The sequence below is a fragment of the Panthera pardus genome, unplaced genomic scaffold (genome assembly GCF_024362965.1).
Source record: "Panthera pardus isolate Hobbes unplaced genomic scaffold, ASM2436296v1 HiC_scaffold_13, whole genome shotgun sequence".
In the NCBI taxonomy this organism is placed as follows: Eukaryota; Metazoa; Chordata; class Mammalia; order Carnivora; family Felidae; genus Panthera; species Panthera pardus.
Window position 1 is genome coordinate 38,911,326 of NW_026526688.1, and position 24,725 is coordinate 38,936,050.

The 24,725-nt window shown below is 35.8% G+C and overlaps 1 protein-coding gene across 20 annotated transcripts in view; it reads right to left on the minus strand.

The window, feature by feature from the left end:
• Positions 1–24,725, minus strand: part of PSD3 (pleckstrin and Sec7 domain containing 3) — an 800,398-nt gene that overhangs the window by 363,284 nt on the left and 412,389 nt on the right. For 17 of the 20 annotated variants that reach the window (XR_008421602.1, XM_053900975.1, XM_053900974.1 and 14 more), the window contains 4 exons: positions 5,381–5,575; positions 5,200–5,280; positions 3,107–3,219; positions 304–362 (listed from right to left, as the gene is read on the minus strand). Coding sequence is in view for 19 of the 20 variants with exons in the window: in XM_053900975.1 (XP_053756950.1) it covers positions 304–362; positions 3,107–3,219; positions 5,200–5,280; positions 5,381–5,575 (448 nt within the window). In the remaining variant the exon portion in view is untranslated. Of the gene's footprint in view, positions 1–303; positions 363–3,106; positions 3,220–5,199; positions 5,281–5,380; positions 5,576–11,466; positions 11,600–13,240; positions 13,262–13,281; positions 13,387–24,725 lie in introns of those variants that run through there. The other 3 variants (XM_053900990.1, XM_053900989.1, XM_019440592.2) reach the window with 3 other exon arrangements.

The window sequence follows — 24,725 nt, forward strand, 5'->3', positions numbered from 1 at the left end:
AAAACAAAAATAAAAAAGTAAAAGCTCTGCCTCTGCCATCTACTGGAGAAAGAAGATACAGAACACACACATTACAGATAAAACAACTCCAGACATGTACATGATATCGTATTCACTTAAAACTAAGCTCTGTGCTAGCATGTAAAGTAAGTTATTTCTTCTTCCAAAGATTTATGTTTACCTAGCTGTCAAGTAGAGAATGAAAGAAAGGGCAGCAGATGATAAATATGTATGAACACAAAAGCAAAGATAAGCCCGAGACATTTTAATTTGTATAAGACATCTTCACACACCTACACTTACATGGCCATGGAGATCTGTGTTAAGAAGCATCATTGCACAGGTGAGGCAATGGACTCCATCTAAGGGGAAAGACAAGGAAAGAAAGCATTAATTCACTATTTCCTGTTGGGCTTGTTATTATCATTAAATAGCATACACTAAGAACCTATGAAAACACAATAATGTGGCTAGGCACAATTCATCATATTTGGGGAGACAAAAAAATAGATAAAAATAAATTACTAAAGGGACTTCAGTGACAAAGTTGGACTCTACTGCTGGTAAAGTATATTATTCTTACCTCTCTGGAGGGGTATTTGACAGTACACATTGTAAGCTTTGAAACAGTAATCTTTTACTTTTGACACAGTAAATCCACTTACAGGGCTTTACACTAAGGAAATAAGGATCTATACAAAATAGAAGGATATCCAAAGAAACATTGCTTACAATGGGGAACAAGTAAATAAAACCCTCCAAAAATACAACTGTTATGTTTAAGTCATTAAAAATGTTGTCCAAGTATACATGTTTAAATAGAAAAATATTTCATAGTAAATTATTACATGAAAAATGCACTGTATGCAGTATAGTTCCATTTAAATATAAATATATCTAGAATAATACATAACAATATTAAAAGATTATTGTCTCTGGATAGTGAGATAATTTTTATATTTTTATTTATATTTTCTTAATTTTTTGAAACACAAGATACAGAAATTAAAATAAACCATTTTCTACTATTCCGTCTTTTTTAACTTTCTGAGAGGAAAGTAAATTAAGAAAGAAGCAAAAGTTAAAGGAAACCAAGATTTGGGTCTTTCATTGTACTGTCTGGGTATTAGTTCTCTGGCTAAAAAAGAGGAATAGTTATCCTTTTTCGTGACAATTCTTTAAAGGCAACATGTAGGTTACTGGCACAGGATACTATGGATCAGACAAAAGTAAAATATTGGAATAATCTTAAAATATTAAAAAATTAAATATTCAAAAAAAATGTTGTTCAAACCAGAAGGATCATTTCACACTTAGATGGAAACATTGCTCTCTCTTCTTACTTTATAGAGGAAAAGAAAAGGCAATAAGAATTAAGCTTCTCATTTCCAAACCTTAGAAATACTTCTCCTCATTCTTTTCTTGCAATTCTCAATCCAAGTATAGCTGTCCATAGCAGTTGCAGATGCAGAAAAATCTTACTAATGAATGCCAAATGTACAGAAAGGCCTTTCTAATAACTGAATTCATGAATGAAAGAAAGCTTATTTGGGGGCACCTGGGGGGATCAGTCAGTTAAATGTCTGACTCTTGACTTAGGCTCAGGTCATAATCTCACAGTTTATGAGTTCAGCCAGGCATTAGGCTCTGTGCTGACAGTGTGGAGCTTGCTTATGATCCTCTCTCTCTCCCTCTCTCTCTGCCCCTCTCCCGCTCTCTTTCAAAATAAATAAACTTTTAAAAAAACTTAAAAAACAAAAAGATAGCTTATTTTTCAAAGTATGCCTTTGAGTATAGTAGGTGATTTCTATTATTAATGCCTCTAAGGAGATGTTACCAAATGCCCAAAAGTATATTCATTCCACTTCCAGCTTATTATTAAATTTTAAATACATTAAAACAAATTCCTTAAAAGCATCTAGAAAACTCAGCAGCCAACTCTAAAATATCCCTATCAGTTGAGGGTACACATCCATATTCCTTCTTTCACTGAGGACTGCTAACATCTTATTAGATATGAAGAAGGTTTTAATAGAAACAACTCCCTTTTTATCCCTTTCATTCTCTACTCCGTGATTACAATAGGCCTAACTATAATCAAAGAAAGGACTAAAGAAAATTAAGTTCCCATTTTACAGAGAAGAATGTGACTTTAATGATCAGATGGTTAGTTAATTTAGCTATAGCCTGGAGGGTGGAGACCAGAGACCTGGGGAATAATCACTTTAGTCAATATTACGTACACTTAACTGGCAATACTGAAGCTCAAAGATAACTGCCATTTCTAATGCATCTAGTCCTAGTGATCTCTTCCAGAATCTGTGTTTATGAAAGATTCTCCAATTGCAAATGAAAGCACCTGACCTCAAATCATGAAAACTTTGCTTTATTGCAGGATTTGACATAGAGGAAAAACCTCTCTTGATAGGGTACATCAACAATTAAATAGCTTAAACTTGCTTTTTAAAATTAGTACAATAAACATAAACTCATAGTTCATTAAAATCATAAACCAAATTCAGTGGTCAGTGTTGTTACAATGAATATCAAACCAAAGCACTGGAGACACACCACAAACTCCAGTGAGATTTGTAAACGTTTCCAAAAATAACCACAAATTTAATAAGCATACATGCAAGGGGTTTAGGGTCAGATGTATAGGAAGAAGAAATAGGAAAACGAGCATTTCATTAAAATGTGCTTTGCATGTAAAATCTCAGTGACAGCATGAGCAACTTAAAGCATCCTGTCATAGTATGGAACTGGAAAACTAAGTAAAAATTAATTAAAAGAAGAATAAGGAATATCATGCAGTCATTACATATCATGCTTTTTAAAGAATATTTAATGACATGAGAAAACGCTCACAATGAAAACGAAGGACAACAGGAAACAAAACTCTGTAATGATTCCAATTTGACATTAAATATTTCACAAACTGACTGGAAGGAAATAAATCAAGCAGTTAATAATAGTTATCTCTAGATAACTAGATGATTTTCATTTTCTTCTGTATAATCTTCCATATTTTCCACAATAAAATATAACTTTAATAATGAGAAAATAGCCCTTGTTTTTTGAAATACAAACATTTCCATCAGATTACCTTGTGAAGCAATAGTGTCTGGGTTACAGTAAAAATATCTATTGGAGAAATGTATTAAAACTCTCTCTCGTTCTTGAGTTTCTCCCACAAGAGAAAATGCTTTAAAGAAATACCTAAAAAAGAATTAGGGGGAAAAAAGTGAAACTTTAGAAAACATTACCATACTCTATGTTTGACAATTAAAATTACTTCATATAGGGGTGCCTGGGTGGCTCAGTTGGTTAAGCATCCAACTGTCTCTTATTTTGAGTTTATTATCTCAAAAATAAATAAACATTTTAAAAAATTAAAATAAAATTAATTCATATATAATAAGAAATTAATTAGGGGTGCCTGGGTGGCTTAGTCTGTTAAGTGTCCATTTCTTGATTTCAGCTCAAGTAATGATCTCATGATCCGTAACACTGAACCCCACACCGGGCTCTGCACTGATAGCACAGAGCCTGCTTGGGATTCTCTCTCTGACCCTCCCCTGCTAGCTCTCTCTGTCTCAAATAAGTATACAAATAAAGAGAAATTAATTATATGAAGATATTCTACAGTTATTCTTTCACAAAATCATTTACTATATAGCCATTCAATATAAATTTATTTTATTCTATAAAATGTCAATATAAAGATGGACAAGGCAATAACAATACCACCTTGGGAAGGTGGTAACTTCCCATGACTAAATGACAAATAGCCATTTAAAAGATCAGTCAGATAAAAACCAAAGAACACTTAAGGCTGAACCTACAACCATGAAGGCTATGTTTTAAAACTATACATGGATCACAGTTTATCATTTTGCTATATGATTATACTTGTCATTGACACATTGTTAAAATTACAATTATATTATTTTGTGTATAGTAGATTTCTCTTATTTTATTTTGCCTATTATCATATTATATTATTACCTTTTATATGGGAAGGAAATTGGGAGCTAAAACTATAAATTATTTCTTGGGTTAGGAATAAATTAATGTATGTATAAAAATTTTTTGAAAAATAAAAATATGCCCAGAACTACACACCAATCTAAATCTGAGTCACTAAGAGTACTGTCTGTTATGGATAAACTCAGATGACCCTCACTAGACAAAGCACTTCCCTAAGTATGAGATGAATAGAAAAAAAAATCCTTTAAAATGTTCTAAAAAATCTTACTGTGGAAACATACATAAAACCTTATTTCTATGATGAAAATGTTGCTGTCTTAGTTTGTTAAATCTAAATTACACTGACCAAACTTTAATTTTTCATAACTTTTATAAACCACATCAGAAAGTAAAGCATAAATATAGATCTTTCCTCTGCCCTTATTTGTTTTCAGTGGAAAAACCTATGAGTGCCATCAATTCATGCAAAGTGCCATAGAATAAGTCATTGTTGTGCATTCTAATCCAAACATCGTCACTTCACCTCCCAAGGCACAGTTTCCTGATTTATAAAACTAGAGGGTTACACAGATGATCTCAGAATTCCTCCAACCTCTGACATGTTAAAAAGTTTTTAAGAGTAAATGCTGACTAAGTTTTACTTTTAGCAGTGGCTCTTAGAAATTTACAATACAATAGTGGTGTGAAAAGTGAGGATCAGTGTGTTTATGACACTATTTTGAATGGATCAGCAAAAAGTGCTGAAACAGTTTTGCAGATATTTTCTGATTATTATGTGGATAGTCGTTTTTATTCCATTCATGAGTTAATACCAAAGTATCACCTTAAAAGGCTACTTGGCTATTGTAAACGAATGCTTAGGGAAAAAAATGTATAATTCTACAGCCTGTAAAACTGCCTTTTTTTTAAACTGATCATTCAAAAACCAAATTCCCACAGATTCTACTCCTCCCCAAGACTTACTTTGTCACTATTCTTTACCACATCATCTGCTAGATGCAAAATATGAGTTCATATATGATTTCATAAAAACAATATATTTTTCTTTCTGCTATATAGTTTAATAACTATAGAATAATCTGAGCTAAGATTACAAAGTCACTATGGGTTTTAAAAAAAATAAAAATCACACTTTAGCTTCAGCATTACTTCTCTTCTCAGAATTAATTTTTGGAGGCAAAAAAGAACAGAAGTGATATTTAATCATACCTGAGAGACTGATCCAGTGTCATTCCTGTAAAATCAAAAAACTTCAGATATTCTTCTGCAACTAGTTTGCTAAATTCATTGCTATAAGAAAACAGGATAGACTCTGTTATTAAAGTTGAAGCTATTAAACAAGACAACACACACGGACACATTCAGACACCAGCCTTGGTACAGAACGTACTTCTTGCCTAGGTGCTTTGCGACATCCGATCTTTTGAATCTGTCTAGTTGATAAAGGCGTTTGGCCAACCTTTTGGCTGCTTCTATGTTGCTGCTGGTACCATTACTGAGACTTTCTGAGGTCTCCTTTTCCAGAATTTCAGTGCTCCCCATCTCAGAATGAGTCTCTAGTAGTGCTGTTTTTACCCCAGCATTGCTGTGAGAATTGATAAAGAAGAAAAAAATTAAAAAGATTTTTCTTATGTGACAAAAAAAGGAAAAGAGCTGATAAAATTATCATATTGTAGCAATAAATGAAAAACTTTTAAATGGGATAGTTTTAGGCTTAATTATTCATAAAACTATTTACAGCAATATATTTCAATGTACTAAAGAAGTGATTGCTTAAACCCCTTATGAGCAGTTAGGACCTTTACCTTTTTAAAAATACAGAGGACTCTAGCTACCTTCATGTTTCTGTGAGTTGTATCTATTGATATTCACTGTATAAGTAATTTAAAAAGAAAATTTTCAAATATTAATTCACTTAAAAATAATAAACCCATTTCATGGCATGCCTGGGTGGCTCAGTCGGTTGAGCATCTGACTTCGACTCAGGTCATGATCTCACGGTCTGTGAGTTCAAGCCCCACGTCAGGCTCTGTGCTGGCAGCTCACAGCCTGGAGCCTGCTTCGGATTCTGTGTCTCCCTCACTCTCTGCCCCTCCCCCACTCATGCTCTGTCTCTCTCTCTCTCTCTCTCTCTCTCTCTCTCTGTCAAAATAAATAAACATTAAAAAAAATGTAAAAAAAATAATAATAAACCCATTTCAAGGATATAAATATTTTATTAAAAATAATTTTCCAAAATAATAACATAAAATTTAATGAGAAAAGCAATAATTATTTCGATTTTTTACATATTTCTTTCATAGTTGGCTTACTAGAAGACAGCTGGATTCTCACTGCCACTTCTATATTTAATTTGTAAACAATAATATTGTTTTGGTTGAAATATATTAAGAAAATCCAGGGATACCTGGGTGGCTCAGTTGATTAAGCATCCAACTCTAGATTTTGGCTTAGGTCATGATCTCCTGGTTCATGATATTAAGCCCTGCACTGGGCTCTGTGCTGGCAGTGTAGAGCCTGCTTGAGATTCTCTCTCTCTCTCCCTCTCCCTCTGTCTCTCTCTCTGCCCCTCCCCTGCTCTCTCATGCTGACTCTCTCTCAAAATAAATAAATAAACCTTAAAAAAAAAGAAAGAAAATCCAGCTTATTAGTTGGAAAAATAAGAAGTATTTTAATCTTTTACAGATAATTTTATTATTTTTTTTATAGGACACCAAAATAAAACAAGGGATAGTTTCTTAAATGTTAGTTGCAATAAAGTATCAATTAACCTTTTGTACTCACATTAAAATTTGTCTTACACTTTACTTTTTCTTACGATTTTATTTTTAAGTAATCTCTACACTCAACATGGGGCTCAAACTCATGACTCCAAGATCAAAAGTCACATGCTCCAGTGATTGAGCCAGCCAGGTGCCCCTGTCTTACACTTTAAATGGATCTTTTACCCAGGCATGATTCTGCATCATACATTGGTCATTTGCAAAATATGTTACACATTTCACTATATAATAGTTTTAAAAGTTACATTTATTAAACGCCATGATTATCTTCAGAAAAGTCTTCAAGTATTGAAAAGATATCAAAGTTTTGGTGGCAGACAGAAATATTCCAAAATTCTAATTTTTGACTGAAAGCTCAAATTGTACTGTTGGCAACAAATATAGTCAGTAGTTTTCTTAAAGTATTAATAGACTCACTCTATCAATTTTTGAGAAAATGTTTGCCAATAATCATAGTTTTTCAGTTACACTTTGAAGGAAAACTGGCATTTCACAAAAAGCAACTAGTTTGTAACTCACAACTTAATTACATGTAAGGCTGTCCGAAGGAACACCATCAGGAGAAGAAGTGCTTTATGCATATTTTCCATTTCATCACACGTGAAAATAAAAAGGAATGGCTAAAATTAACAGCACAGGAAACAACAGATGTTGACAAAGATATGGGGCAAGGGGAACCCTCTTGCACTGTTAGTGGGAATGCAAATTCGTGCAGCCACTCTGGAAAAAATAGAACTACACTACAACCCATCAATTGCACCACTAGGTACCTACCCAAAGGATAAAAAAATACTGATTTGATAGGGCACACGCATCCAGTGTTTATAACAACATTATCAACAGCCAAATTATGGAACGAGCCCAAATGTCCATTGACTGATGAATGGATAAATAAGATGTGGTATGTATATAGAGTGGAATATTACTCAGCCATCAAAAAGAATGAAACCTTGCTGTATGCAATGGTATGGATGGAGTGTATTATGCTAAAGTGAAATAAGTCAGTCTGAGAAAGACAAATCCCATAAGATTTCACTCATATGTGGAATTTAAGAAACAAAATAGATGAACATAAAAGAAAAAAAAGAAAGGGAGGCAAACCAAAAAACAAACTCTTAACTATAGAGAACAAACTGAGGGTTGCTGTAAGGGAGGCAGATAGGGGGATGGCCTTAGGTGATGGGGATTAAGGAGGGCACTTGTGATGAGCACTGGGTGTTATATATAAGTGATGAATCACTAAGTTCTACTCCTGAAACCATTACTACACTATATGTTAACTAGAATTTAAATAAAAACTTGAAACAAACAAAAAAGGTATGTACAAAAAGGTTAAAATGTAATTATTTTGTACTGCTTTATAAAGGAATTTTTAGGTGAGTTTTGTTTCTTTGAGTACATGGTAATGAAGAATATAATAACAACTTGGAAAGTTTGGTGCCACTACCTTTGTGTTAGAGGCCCTCCCTAAGGAATGTGGTGAAAACCTCAAGACTAGGAAAGGCAACCTGGCTATGTGTGTGTGTGGTTGACATTCCTCAAGACTCTGTAGCATAGACCGCCCATGCAGACTGTATTTTACCATATATGGGAAAGAAAGGAGCAAAACTTGTACAAAAAGCAACCCCCCACTGCACTTGGGGCTCAGCCTTTTGGGTCTTAGCCCATTGAGCCCATGCTGGCATCAATAAAGCTGCTTCCTAGAAAGAAAAGCCTGGGTGTCCAGACTCTCTGTGTGTGACTCACTGCTACACCTTGATTTGTGCTAAAGCCCCCTCCATTGTTTTTGTACCATCAGTGTAAATATCAATATAGTGAAAAAGGAAAATAATGCTGTACTCCTATTATAAAATAGCTTTGACCTCATTAACCTCCTGAAAGAGTCACAATAAGCCCCACTGACCACACTGTAAGAACCTCTGCTCTAGAAAGGGGTCACAAATTAGAACCTGGCTATAGAATGCTACATAATGCATTTGTAACACTAAACCAACAAGAATATAGTAACTTCCAAATCCTCACTTTAACTTGGAAAATAGGCAAAGATGTGTTAATGATAAACAACTATGCTTACGTAGCCTTCCAATGTACTTACCACAGACCCTAAACCAGACACAGTCAGAATTTTTCTGTAATGAACCAGACAGTAAATATTTCAGACAAGGCCTCATAACGTTTCTGTCATACATGCTTCTTTCTTTTTGTTGTTTTTTTCTTTTTTTCCTTCAACCTTTCAAAACTTAAAAGCCATTCTAGGCTAGGCTGAACAGGCTCACAGGCCTAATTTTGTGTGTTTTTGCTCTATCCCATAGTTCTTTAACTTAGCCTGAATTTATAAGTAACCATTTATTGTCTAAATCAGGACACTCTGAAGAAGGAACAGGGATAATAAAATCATTAAATACGTAATTATAATTGTTACGAAGTTTGAAAGAGTCATTGCCAATAAAAAATTAGTTGTAAACTTACAGCATACAATAAATGACAAAAATCATTATAGCAAAAATGAATAGATTTTTAAGCAAAATTGCTCAATCTCTATTTTTGTCACTTATTCTACCTAACTTACAATATCCCATTTCCTACTACCAACTAGCTAAGTGGCAGCCTCACAGATTCATGTTCACTATCACTCAAAGGCAGTTCCAGCCACTGCACACCAAGTAGCTCCCAAGGGCTGTGCAGTCCCAGACCTCCCCAACCACTGACAGACCTGAGGGAATTCAATGCCCCTTGCAACTCCTCTCCAAGCTCCCTTATCAGCAAGTCTTCCACATGCCGTCCTTGAAAGTCAGTGATATGGGGAGGGAAAAGAGAGAGGTTATCCCACTTTGTCTTTTAGACTCAACTATGTGAAAATGATGAGGGAGCATAAGGCAAACTGACAAGCCCAAATACTCCCTACTCCCAGGTGGGGTATGTTTACCATTCCTTAGGCACTCCTGGCTGCCCAAGAACAAAGGAAAAGGGGAAAAGTAAATGGTTAACTGATAGAGATCACAGTCATGCAGGACATGGGTCTCCATCAATTTACAAATATCTTAGTAAATTACAAGAAAAAGTCAGTCTTATCAACAGCCTAATCTCCAGAAACCTATAGATTCACTCAGTTTCCTGGAGCCCCAACATCACCTCTCCATAGTGATGTGGGAAACAAAGGCAGAAGGAAATGGCAGATAAAATTAAATTTCCTTATAACCTGAAGCCCACTGACAACTACTTGAGGCTAGCAGAGTAAAACATTTCTCCAGGAGCTCCCAATGTCTTATTGTTAATGCTTTGTTGAGGGAAAAACAACCTTAGCTTGCCAATAGCGAGGCCTCCAGTACCCTGTGAGGCTTCTTTAATATGAAAAGCTCTTGGAAAGTTCCACTTGATTTTTACCTCCCCTCAACTCCCAAGTATATAACCAGTCTGTCCTCGTGGTCTCTGGAAGCTCTTCCTGCCCAGGGGTCCTGTCCCTTACTTTAATTAAATTACCTTTTTTGCACCAAAGATGTCTTCAAGAATTCTTTCTTGGCCATCAGTTGTGAACCCCACGAACCCCACCATCATCCCAAAAACTCATCAAAAATTCTGTTCAATGCACATTTCAACTTCACACATTCCAGAGGAAACTGCAGAGAAGCTACAAGTACCAAGTGGAAGCTTATCAAACCCAGACTGACTTCATTTTTTAAAGTCAAACTAAAATGTTAAACCACAGTCAATGCCAGGACAACACACAAACTGGAATTGCTCTAGGCAAACTAAGATGTTTGATAATGCTTCTTTAAACAATTAGCCACCTTAAACAGTTTTCCAACAGAAGTAGATGCCAATTAAAATAAACTGCTACATTATGATGAAATCCTCATGCAAGTACATTTAAGTATTTTTTCATCCTAAACCTTCCTCTACAGAGTTACCACCCACTTTTATAAAATTTATCCTATTAGAAAGCTGAATGTTTAATTATATACAGCAAACCTATAATCAGTAAACTCATATTAGAAAATTCTTTTAAAGGGCAACTTACATTTTGTGTTTTCCCACATAAGTGGTAGAAATGTAAAATATTTATTCTAAGAACTGTTTTAGTTTCAATCAAGTAATTTTTTTATAATTATAAAAGAAAATCCCTGGAGTTGTGTTCTCATGCATTCTCTTACTCTATATATTAACTATCGCGTGAAAAAAAGAAACAAGTGTCAAAGAATTTTCTTTTCAATTAAACTGCTACTTATTCTTTTCCATGACAAATTCATGGCATATATTTAATCACTCTATGTAAAGAGTATAATTATACTACATGTACAGTACTACAAAGATTTTCTTCAGATATAAGAGACTTATCCCAATGAACATATATTTTTTAAAATGTAGTGGTCAAAGTCATTCCTATTTCTTATTTTTCATTCCTCATGTTTGCTTCCTCTTTCTGCTCTCTTGCCTGTCCCAGTCTATATCACCGCATTTCCCCCACATTCACAAAAGGAGGTAATTTTCAAATCTGTACAAGTCAGACTTTTCTGGATCTTCTTGAAAAAACCTTTAGTAAAAAAGAAATGAGGAATAAAGTGAAGATAAATACCTCCATTCCTAGGTGGTTTCATTCTGCCCCATTTCACAATTTATGAGATTATTTGAACAAGAACAGAGACTGCTTCTTTTAAGTCAGAAGCCTAGCAATACAATGGCAATACATACTCACCAGCAATCAGACAGACACCAAAAAGAACCCATCCCAGAGCCTAGCATGCCTGGGCCATACTTAATCTTATAAGCCCCTTCCCAGCACTCTTTGCTCCACAATTCCAGTGTCTGCTGGTCCACTAGGGCTTCTAAGGAACTAGCTCCCTATGAGGTCATATTATTATGACCTCATCTTCTTGGCAGAGTGCTTGCTGTTGGGGTTTGTGTAATGATTTTACAACCCCAATAAAAACAGGAACCAGAACACAGGGGCCACTGTATATCAACAGCAGAAACAACAATGGCAGCCCAGCCTTGTTCATACTTGATAAAGCAAACTGGATGATGCCTCTCAGCAGGAATAACACCCATTTTTTTTCCTAGGATAAAGAAGACATTGTCCACCTAGCCTGTTGAATATTAGATGCTTTCAGTAGTTTGAATTTTCCTTTTCTTGCTAGCTTCTTTTTTCTTCTTGATCAAGTAACTTTATAATCTCATAAGGTGAAATCCCTAATAATCACTTAAATGTAGAAAAAACTTCCCAAAAGGTTCTCACTGTGTTCTAGAAAATGCTTCACTGGGGCCTGTACCTCATACCTCCAAACAAATGTGATATCATCAAAAGAATGATCAGATCATTGAGTCTGATCACCAGGCATTCTCATAACCTTTTTATCATACTATGATTGCCACATTTCCTAAAAAAAAAAAAAAAAAAAAAAAAAATACCCACTTAAATCTGATTTTCATAAAACAAAAAAATAGTTTTTCAGTGTATCTCAAATACAGCATGGGACATACAGGGACATCACAGGGGACCTAAAAAAATCATTGAATGTTTATCTGAAATTCAAATTTAACTGGCCATCCTATATTTTACCTAGATTTACCTAGTAACACTATCTTCTAAAATGTTTGTTCTAAAATTATTTGAAGACTTCCAATAATGGTGTTCTCTATCAACTGGTAGTGTGTTTCACAATCAGATTCCTTATGAGAATATTTTGACTTACTTATGTGATTTAATTTTTATTCTTACTATTGTTCTACAGTTTCATCAAGACCTTCTTCCAGTTGCCTATGATCTACTGATTTTCTCTAATGTCCTCTAAATGCAAAAGGAAAACCCTCTTTTCTCTGCATACTTTACCAGCCTGCATACTGCCACCAAAGCTGTAATAATATGTCTCCTTTATAAAAATCCTACACAAGATAAAAATCTATATTCTGTAGCATGTCAGATTGTGGGGAAAATAAGTAAAGTTATGCACCATAAGATGGTTGACGGGACTAACATAAGCTCTAGTCTCTAGCTGAGAGACTCCTCTTCCAGGTTCTTCTTCCTACCCTGTTTGCCCTGTGTGCCAAATTACTACTAATGCATAATGCGGAAGTAACAGACGATAAATTGTCCCCCATTCTTGTGTTCGGGACTTAGACCTCTGGAGAGGGATCTCCTCTGAGCCTGCTGGTGTAAAATAAAACTCCGATTCACCAAGATCTCCAAGTGCCGCTTGATTTTTCTGCCAGCAATCCAGCCTGGTTCCATAACAAAATAAGAACATTCACAAGCTGACCCCCAACTGCTTATTTAGATTTATGATCTACCATTTTCTTCATGCTTGGGCCACACAAGAATATTAGCTGTGCCTTCTTGTTATCCTACCCTAAAATTCTGGGGTGCCCCATTCTGCAAATTCTTACTGATTCTACAAGAGCCCAGGTGAAATAACTTTTTCAAGAATCCTACTCCAACTCACCCCTGCAGCAGTCTCAGCCTGATAAATTACCTTTATTCTAGCTCTGCTTTTAAAAGTCCCATCTCTCTCACCTACTACAATCCTGAATTTCACTTTGTATCCCATCACAAGAATAGGTTGAAGTTATTCAATAGCCATCTGTTAGAAGGATCCAAGAATTGAGCAACTACCTGTGCCCACTGCCCCCACTATCCTCTATGCTATACTATCAATGACATGTAGCACTAACTTTCTAACTCATTATGACCAATCCTGAAATGTTCTAGAGGCACTGATGTCAGCAGAGGGTACCAGTTATGTTGCCTGATTTCATATTTACTTTGAATTTAAATTTTTAAAAATTCTTTAAACTTTTATTGAATATAACTAGGATTAAAAAACTAAACTAGGCTAAGGTGTCAAAGCATTTCCCGCCTCCATTTATAAAGTATACCTAGGGAATTGTGCATAGAAAACAACAACAAACAGCCACCTAGTTCAAATTTTATACTATATAAGCTGGGTAAAGGCCAGTCAGAAGAATCCCAAAGAGAGGAAAGAAATGACTCCAGTAGCAAGCAGAATGAAAGGGCCAGAGGGAGCAATACGACCCTGGCACCATTCTTCAGGCTGAAAATACAGATGGCAAAGGCCTGGAACCAACAAACTCAGGAAAGCTGGTACAAATGCAGAGCTTTCCTGGCCAGAATGAACGTCAGTCAAAAAGAGTTCTAAATAAGTCATAAGCAAGGTACACATAAAATCCTGAAGTCTAAATTGCCTTTAAGAAAGAAAAGGAGGGGTGCCTGCATGGCTCAGTCAGTTGAGCATCCGACTTCAGCTTAGGTCTTGATCTCACAGTTTCTGGGTTCCAGCCCTGCATCAGGCTCTGTGCTGACAGCTTGGAGACTGGAGCCTGCTTTGGATTCTGTGTCTCTCTCTCTGCTCCTCCCCTGCTCGTGTTCTGTCTCTCTCTGTCTCTCAAAAATAAATGTTAAAAAAAAAGGAAAGGAAAGGAAAGGAAAGGAAAGGAAAGGAAAGGAAAGGAAACGAAAGGAAACGAAAAGAAAGGAAAGGAAACGAAAGGAAACGAAAGGAAAGGAATTCTTGGCCATCATCATGCAGGACATTTTTCAGGCATTGCAGAGGTAGCACATAATCTAATCTTGGAGGAAATGTAAATGAGAAATTATTCAGAACAGCTACAACACCTCCATGGTACACACTCACCTTGCAGCATCTAACACTGATTAAGCACTTACTGTGTGCCAGCCACTGAGATAAGTGCTTACTAGAAACTGTCTAGTAATCCTAGAAACCATCTCTAATCCTCAATAACCTTATAAAGTAGGCAGTAGTACACCCATTTTCCAGATGGAAACTGAGGCACAGACCTGGACACGAACAATAGTACTCTAGTACCCAAGTACTTTATATCCTTTACTACTATAATTTTGCTACTATTAGGCATTTTCTGGTTTGTTTTTGCTGATTCAACAAATATGGTAGAAAACCCCAGGGGAGATAAAAATAAACAAACATAATAAATGAAAAAAATTACATATATATATATATATAGTATGTTAGAAGGTAATAATTGCTATGGAAAAATAATAGAACAAAGAAAGAGAGATCAAAAATCTTAGTTTGAGGAAAGGGGTAGATAATAGATATAGATACAGATAGATATAGATATAGATATAGATATAGATATAGATATAGATATAGATATAGATAGATATATTTAAGTTTATTTATTTATTTTGAGAGAGAGGGGAGGAGGATGGCAGAGAGAGAGAGAGAGAGAGAGAGAGAGAGAGAGAGAGAGAATCCCAAGCATGCTGTGTGCTGTCAGCGAGGAGCCAGACATGGGCTCCAACTCACAAACTGTGATATCATGACCTGAGCTGAAATCAAGAGTTGGATGATAGACTGAGCCACCCAAGCAGCCATTTTTATTCATAAGGTGGTCATGGGAAGTGTGAGCAAATTGAAGGGTGGAGGTGTCATCAATTAACATAGGGAAGACCAAAGTTGGCACAGGTTTAAGAGAAAGAAGTTCCACATGAGGGAAGGGAAACAAAAATAATATAAAAACAGGGAGGGGAACAAAACAGAAGAGACTCATAAATATGGAGAACAAACTGAGGGTTACTGGAGGGGTTGTAGGAGGGGGGGATGGGTTAAATGGGTAAGGGGCACTAAGGAATCTACTCCTGAAATCATTGTTGCACTATATGCTAATTTGGATGTAAATTTTAAAAAATAAATAAAATTTAAAAAAAAGAGAAAGAAGTTCCATTTTAGACATATTAACTTTGAGGTCTCCATTAGATATCCAAGGAGATATGGGAATATGGCATATGTAATACTTTCACAAAAGACATGTGCCTGGGCCCTACTCCAGGGAATTTTCAGACTGTTGGCCTGAGGGGGGGCTTAGCATTTTCTTTTTAAGCTCCAAGATGACTCTGATGTGATATCAGGATTTTTAGCCACCACTGTAACCCATGAAAAAGCACTATAGGTCTGAAGAGGGGAAATGGAGAGATGTGGATTTTGATCAGATCAATTTTCTTTGTAACATGGGGGAATAACTGTAGGGAGACAAAACTGAAGGCAGAGAGACCAGCTAGGAAAGTTATCAAAATACTCTAGCTAAGAGACAAGAACCTGAAATTGAAAGATAATTCATACAAATATTAAAAAACACCTGCTCTGAATGAGATTTAGAAAGTAAAATGAAAGAACATAATAGTGATTTGGAATGTGTATGGAGTTGTGTTCAGAGAGCAGAAGGCTAACTCTACTTAGAACCTGAGCAGAATATGTTGGCCACCAACAAAGATAACAAATACAAGAGGAAGAAGAGGTAATGAGTGCAAGAGCGCACACACACATGCACATGCAGAAACAGGAGACAGAAAGAGAAAAGAGCGTTGAGTTTGGTTTGAAGATGCAGTAATATAAGGTGTCTATAGGACATCCAGGCAGACCTATCTAGTAGCCACAGCAATCATCCATTACCTGTGGGAACTCAATACAGGCATAGCAGTTACCTCCATCAATGTGGATGGGGTCACCTGGTGAAAGGCTGTAATATCTCATCTGACCAAAAAACCCAGAAATGTGCCAACAAAGAAATATGTCTAACAGTGTATTCATTTGAGCACAATTACACTACAGCAAAAGAATTAAGAGGTCTCCTTTCATTTATTAATGAGATTCTACATGCAAGTGCTTAGTTTGCCAGTCAGTAACAATTATTTATTTAGAAGATGCTAAAAGCAAGTATTTGCCAAAATCTCCAGTTAGTTAGATGGCCGAGGTTCAAACAATGGTTCTATCACTCACCAGAGTTGATAGTAAACTCATGATTCTCTGTGAGCCTCAGTTTTTTCATCTATGAAATGGAGATTAACAATACCAACTCCCCAAGGTGTTGTGAAGATTAAATGAGTAGATGCATGGTTGGCACAGAGTAAACCATAAATGTTAGCTGCCATCACCAGAGCATCACTACTTCTCCCTACATCCTTAAGATTATTATTTAGTTATTTGGATGATCACATGAGATAATTACATCAGGCAGTATTTTATTAAATGTAAACTGCTATTTGTATTGTATACAAATGTTCATTAGCTCTGAGTAGAAATTAATCCTTGACATCTCTAAAGAAAACTGCCTCAAATTTTTGACACTTACATAGAATACATCTCTCTAGATGGGACTGCATTTATATATGACTTCAGGAACTTTATAAGAGAACCATAAACAAAATCTAACTATAGAAACTCCTAATGGCTATTTCTCTGTTCAGCATGGAGAACATAATTCAGTTTCTAAAACTGAAGAATTGTAATAAGTGTCACCAAGAGGTTCTGCCTCCTTAGGATACTTTTTAAACTTCATTCATTTCACTCAGTCCTGCATTCAGTATTCCATACAAGGGCCCCAACGTGCAAGGCAGTGGTACAGAAACTGATCAAATTTACCAATTTGCTTATTTACAATAAATAATTGGAACCTTTACTATTCTGGAGCCTTGAACTCCTCTGGGGGCATGATCCAGATGGTGCAGGTTTATTTTGTTGGTTTTTTTTGGTTTGTTTTTTGCTTTTTTTTTTTTTTTTTTTTGCTTTTTGCCTTTATGCCTTTTGAGATTTTGCTTTGTTTTGATTTTCCATATTAAACTGCAGCTTTTCTGGGTCAGCTCTCAAATGAGAATGTAATTTTGCAGAAATATTAACAAGTCAATTTTAATACAACTACATCATAAAAACTTGAGGTGAATCATGTGCAAATCAACTATTACTAGATGTCTAGCTTGATAAATAAGGAGAAAAATGATGTAAAAACATTTACATGTTCAGTATTTGCACAGAAGCTTCAGTGAATGAATCCATGAATCCCAATTCCAGTGGACAAGAAAGAAGAGTGAATCATTCACAGATGGACTAACTTGTTTTCCTAGAACGCTATTAAAATGTCACTGTATATTCTAGGTGTACATCTTTCATGAGATACAGCTTTTGGCTATGTTACTTCACTGCCGTGATACGGCATTAAAAATCTCTAATGACACCATATCACTCTCTATCCTGACAAAAGGAAATAAAAGGAGCAACTGTAGTCCACATCCCTGTAAAATCCATAAGTAGACAGTCTGAAGTTGACCATATCCTTTAATGACTGTGATTATGCACTGCACACTCTGCTGGAAACTGGATGGTGTGAATTTAGACAAAACACTCATATCTCTACATAAAAAAACACTAGCTTATCCCCCATGCCAAGATATTACATCCCTTCTTGTTTCTCCAAATTCAAATTCTCTAACTTAAAAAATGTTCACTTAAAGGAAGGCAATAACACTCTAAAGAAAGGAATGTATACATACATCAATAAATCATAAACTCATCATAACATACCCTCCTTTGACTGAGGAGGAAGGAGGTACTACTTGGTAACGTGACATACGAGAAAGAAAGACATGTAAAACTAAACTGCCAGAGCCCAGTAACCTCACTCTTGGGATTTAGCATCCTTATTGCCTAATGCAATACAATTATAAGCAAGAAAGTTTAATACCCTTAGGGAGATTATTTACAATAACAGAGAATGAGGTCAAATCTATCCTTCCAAAGAAAATTTATAAAAGGGAATGTCAAATTTTTGAAAGCCAAAACTTACCTGGACTAGCAAATGTTTGCTTTTTCTCTCTGAAATCACTACCAACTAAAAAGAGAAAGACAACAGACAAATACTACTCACATACAATTCCATATAACAAGAAAACTAATGATAGTGACTGATTTTGTGTAGGCTTATAATATTATTCCTTAGTGCTTCCCTCTATAGAGGCCCATTCAATGATACAATCTATTAAACAAAATAAGCCATTTCAAAAGCAAAATTCCCGAATAATCATTTGAAAACTCAAGACATTCTTTATTGTTAGTTCAATCAAAATTATGTAATTTTTAAAAATTTTACCTGATACTTGAAAATCAGTTTTCTATCACTATGGTTATATTATTGAGGAAAAGTTATGATTAAAAAATAATGTTTTTAAAGTGCCATATTCTGCTCCTTCATACCACAGAGGGGGAAAAATGCTCAATTCTAATTTAAAAATATGAAGCACTGACTAAAACTAAAAGGCAACTGACGGAATGGGAGAAGACATTTGCAAATGACATATCAGATAAAGGGTTAGCATCAAAATCTATAAAGAATGAACCAAATTAAACACCCAAAAATCAAATAATCCGGTGAAGAAATGGCCAGAAGACATGAATGGACACTTTTCCAAAGAAGACATCCAGATGACCAAAAGACACATGAAAAGATCCTCAACATCACTCATCATCAGGGAAATACAAATCAAAACCACATTGAGATACCACCTCACGCCAGAGTGGCTAAAATTAACAACTCAGGAAACAACAAATGTTGGCGAGGATGTGGAGAAATGGGAACCCTCTTGCACTGTTGGTGGGAATGCAAACAAGTGAGGCCACTCTGGAAAACAGTGTGGAGGTTCCTCAAAAAATTAAAAATGGAATTACCTTATGACCCAGCAATAGCACTACTAGGAATTTATCCAAAGGATACAGGAGTGATGACTCATAGGGGCACATGTACCCCAATGTTTATAACAGCGCTATCAACAATAGCCAAATTACGGAAAGAGCCCAAATGTCCATCACTGATGAATGGATAAAAAAGATGTGGTTTATATATACAATGGAATACTACTTGGCAGTGAGAAAGAATGAAGTCTTGCCATTTGCAACAATGTGGATGGAGCTGGAGGGTATTACGCTAAGTGAAATAAGTCAGGCAGATAAAGACAGATATGTTTTCACTCATATGTGGAATCTGAGAAACTTAACAAAAGACCATGGGGGGAGGGTAGGGGAAAAAAATAGTTTCAGAGAGGGAGACAAACCAGTAAGAGACTCTTAAATGCAGAGAATAAACTGAGGGTTGATAGGGGGTGGCAGAGAGGGGGAAATGGGTGATGGGCATTGAGGAGGGTACTTGTTAGGATGAGAACTGGGTATTGTTTGTAAGCGATAAATCATGGGAATCTACTTCCAAAGCCAAGAGCACACTGTATACACTGTATGTTAGCTAACTTGACAATAAATTATATTTTTTAAAAAAGAAAAGCTTTATTTAAATTGCAAAGTGTTATAAAAAATATTAGAGATAATTGTTAATAAAGGGAGAGGCTGGATGGCAAAAAAAAACCTTTATGTAAACTGCAAAGTGCTGTAAAAATATTAGATGATTATTAATAAATGGAGAGGCTGGATAGCTATAAATAAGTAAATTAATAAAAATGAAAAAGCACTGAATTACTTTCAGTGGGATCTTAAACCATCTTCTAATTATTTATGTTAATAGATGTTCCACATGCAATAAATAATTTTTAAGCAAAAATGTATCTTCTGTCCACATTTTTACTGCCCTGAATTAGTATTAGTATATATTCACTGGGCAACAGAAGGTGATCTAGGATTTTCCAGTGAGGGACTGTATGAATTCTGATAACACAATTGACAACAGATACTCCACACCAAGTGGATTATGACTATAACTTTAATATTGTAAACAGTTTGTTAAATAGTGTCATATCAAGATTTGTTGTACCTATCAATAAAAGGATAAAAACCATATGACCATCTCAATAGACACAGAAAAAACATCTGACAAAGTACAACATCCATTCATGATAATAACCTTCAACAAAGCAGGTTTAGAGAGAACATAACTCAACATGATAAAGGCCATTGATGAAAATCCCACAATGAATATCAAACTCAATGTGGAAAAACTGAGAACTTTTCACGTAATGTCAGGAACATGACAAGGACGTCCACTATCACCACTTTTATTCAAAATAGTACTGGAAGTCTTATCCTCAGAAATTAGACAACAAAAAAATAAAAGGCATCCAAATCGGCAACGAAGAAGTCAAACTTTCACTATTCTCAGATGACATGATACTCTATATAGAAAAACCAGAAGACTCCACCAATAAACTACTGGAACTGATAAACAAATTCAGTAAATTCTGAAGGTACAAAATCAACATGCAGAAATCTGTTGCATTTCTATATACCAATAATGAAGTAGCAGAAAGAGAAATTATGAAAACAATCCCAACTAACTACAATTTAAATAACTTACAATTAAACTTAAAATTAAAACTTAAAAAAAAGAAAACAATCTCATTTACAAGTGTACCAAAAATAATAAGACACCTAGGAATAAACATAACCAAAGAGATGAAAAACCTGTACTCTAAAATCTTTAAACATTGATGGAAGAAATTAAGACGACACAAAGAAAAGACAGTATTCCAAGCTCATAGGTTGAAAGAAAAATATTGTGACAATGTCTATATTACCCAAAGAAATCTACACATTTAGGGACACCTGGGTGACTCAGTCAGTTAAGCGTCTGACTCTTGGTTTTGGCTCAGATCATGATCTCATGGTTTCATGAGTTCCAGCCCTGTGTTAAACTGTTAGTGCAGAGCCTGCTTAGGATTCTCTGTCTCCCCCTTTCTCTGCCCCTCTTCCACTCACACTCTGTCTCTCTCAAAATAAATAAACTTAAAAAAAATAAAATATGGGTGCCCGGGTGGCTCAGTTAAGCATCTGATTTCGGCTCGGGTCATGATCTAAGGGGTTGTGAGTTCACACCCACATCAGGCTTTGAGCTGGCGGTAGAGAGCCTGGTTCGGATTCTCTCTCCTCTCTCTGCCCCTCCCCCCTCTTGCACTCCCTCAAAGTGAATAAACTTTCAAAATTTTTTAATAAAAAATAAAAATAAATAAAAATTTTAAAATCTCCACATTTAATGCATCTCTATCAAAACACCAAAAGCATTTTTCATAGAACTGGAACAAACAATCCTGAAATGTGTAAGGAGCCACAAAAGACCCCAAATAGCCAAAGCAATCTTGAAAAAGAAAAGTAAAGCTGAATGCATCACAATTCCAGACTTCAAGTCATATTACAAAATTGTAGTCATCACAAAAATACTGACACAAAAACAGACATACAGTTCAATGGAACAGAACAGAAAACCCAGAAATAAAATCACAACTCTATAGTCAATTAATCTTTGACAAAGCAGGAAAGAACATCCAATAGGAAAAGACAGTCTCTTGAACAAATGGTGTTGGGAAAACTGGACAGCTACATACGAAAGAATGAAGCTGGACCACTTTCTTATACCAATACACAAATAAACTCAAAATGGATTAAAGACCTACATGTGCGACCTGAAACCATAGAAATCCTAGAAGAGAGCACAGGCAGTAATTTCTCTGACATTGGCCATAGCAACATTTTTCTAAATTATGTCTCCTGAGACAAGGGAAATGAAAGTAAAAATAAACTATTGACATTACATCAAAATGAAAACCTTCTGCACAGTGAAGGAAATAATCAACAAAACCAAAAGACAGCATACAGACTGAGAGAAGATATTTGCAACTGACATATCCAATAAATAGTATAATGTAACACTTAAAAAACAAATAATCCAATTAAAAATGGGCAGAAGACATGGACAGACATTTCTCCAAAGAAGACATCCAGATGGCCAACAGACACATGAAAAGATGCTCAACCTCATTCATCATCAGGGAAATACAAATCAAAATTATAATGAGCTATCACTTCACACCTGTCAGAATGGCTAAAATCAACAACACCAAAAAGAACAAGTGTTGTCAAGGATGTGGAGAGAAAGCAACCCTGGTGCACTGCTGTTGGGAATGCAACTGGTGCAGCCACTCTGGAAAACATTATAGAGGTTATCCAAAGAGTTAAAAACAGAACTACCCTACAATCCAGTAATCACACTACTGGGTATTTACCCCCAAAATACAAAAACACTAATTCAAATGTAAACAATGCACCCTTATGTTTACAGCAGTATTATTTACAATAGCCAAATTATGGAAGCAGCCCAAGTGTCCACTGACTGATGAATGGATAAAGAAGATGTATATACATACAATGGAATATTACTCAGCCATAAAAAACAATGAGGTCTTGCTATTTGCAATGGCATGAATGGAGCTAGAAAGTATTATGCCAAGAGAAATAAGTAAGAGAAAGACAAATACCATATGATTTCACTCATATGTGGAATTTAAGTAACAAAAAAAAAGGCGGGGGGAGAGGGGCCAACCAAGAAACAGACTTTTAACAAACTTATGGTTACCAAAGAGGAGGTAGGCAGGGGGAGGAAAGAAATAGGTGATTGGGATTAAAGAGTGTGCTTGGCATGATAAGCAACAAGTGATATATGGAATTGTTCAATCACTATATTGTACACCTGAAACTAACATAACATTGTAGCTTAAGCATACTGGAGTTTAAAATAAAATTAGGGGCATCTGGGTGGCTCAGTTGGTTAAGCATTGGACTTGGACTCAGAGCTTGATCTCATTGTTCATGGGTTTGAGCCCCGTGTCAGGCTCTATGCTGACAGCTCAGAACCTGGAGCCTGCTTTGGATTCTGTCTGTCTGTCTGTCTCTCTCTCTCTCTCTCTCAAAAATAAACATTAAAAATAATAATAATAAAATTAAATTAAAAAGGGTTGGTGTACCTAAACCAATCCTGTGAATCCATGTTTCCTGCTGAGCACACAGGTCAAGAGACACCTAAACCAGTCTGGGATAAATGGTTCTTTTACTTAATACTGTTTCCTCAGCATCCAACTTAAATCCCATAATTTTCTTCCACCATGGTTAGTTGTCTGCCATATTAATGATTTTTGTTTGTTTGTTTTTACAGATATTCTAGGCATGGGAATACCTTAATACTGAATCTGAGATATTGTTTTCAGTTTCCCCTTCTTTATGCCCATTTCCCCACGCCTAGCAATGAATGACTACATGTCTGTCCAGGTCTGCCCCTCTACTTTCCCAGAATGCAATTCACATTTGTTTTGTTTTCATTTTTTACCTTGACCACATTGTACAGTAACATCTAGGAGCCCTTTCTACAGTGGGTGGTTTTGGTCTTTTTATACCTTTCTCTCAAAGTCACTGATGTTTGTCCCTGTTCAATGTGTAGCATTGTAATGAGAGTCCACAAAATCCTGAGTGTCGCTTTGTTGTCCCTATTGTACATGAAAGAGTGATGTAGAAAAATCTAGTAAATTCTGAATGCTTTTCCACATAGACTTATCTGGAATGTGAACATGATGCTCTGGTTAATAGTAAATGCTTTAACTGTAGTAGGTGCATTTCTGTCACAATAAATTTTAATTTGTCTGTCAAAAAAAAATCTATCTTGAAAGCAGTGGGTAAGAGTTAGGTGTATCCTAGGTGTGCCTGAGTGGCTCAGTCAGTTAAGCATCCGACTTCACTCAGGTCATGATCTCATGGTTTGTAAGTTCAAGCCCCGTGTCAGGTTCTGTGCTGATAGCTCAGAGCCTGGAGCCTCCTTCAGATTCTGTGTCTCCCTCTCTCTGCCCCTCCCCCATTCACACTCTGTGTATGTGTGTGTGTGTGTGTGTGTGTGTCTGTCTGTCTGAAAAATAAACATTAAAAAAAAAGATGTATTCTAATTCAAGTTGAATTTTTTTTTACATCGATCTCTGCTAGAGGTCTCAACTTAGAACTTAATTTTTTTTTAATGTACTTTACTTGAGAGTAATAACCATTAGAGATAAATTAGTTAATATTAGTTTACTAAACATAAGTATCCCAGCCCTAAACTAAACATTATAACCACTCAAGAGTATACTTGTAGGGGTGCCTGGGTGGCTCAATCGGTTGAGCGTCCAATTCTTGATTTTGGCTCAGGTCATAATCCCAGGGTCGTGGGATCAAGCCCTGTGCCAGGCTCTGCACTTAGTGTGGAGCCTACTTAAGATTCTCTCTCTCTAGGGGCACCTGGGTGGCTCAGTCAGTTGAGTGTCTGACTTCAGCTCAGGTCATGATCTCACGGTTTGTGAGTTCAAGCCCCACGTCTGGCTCTGTGCTGACAGCTCAG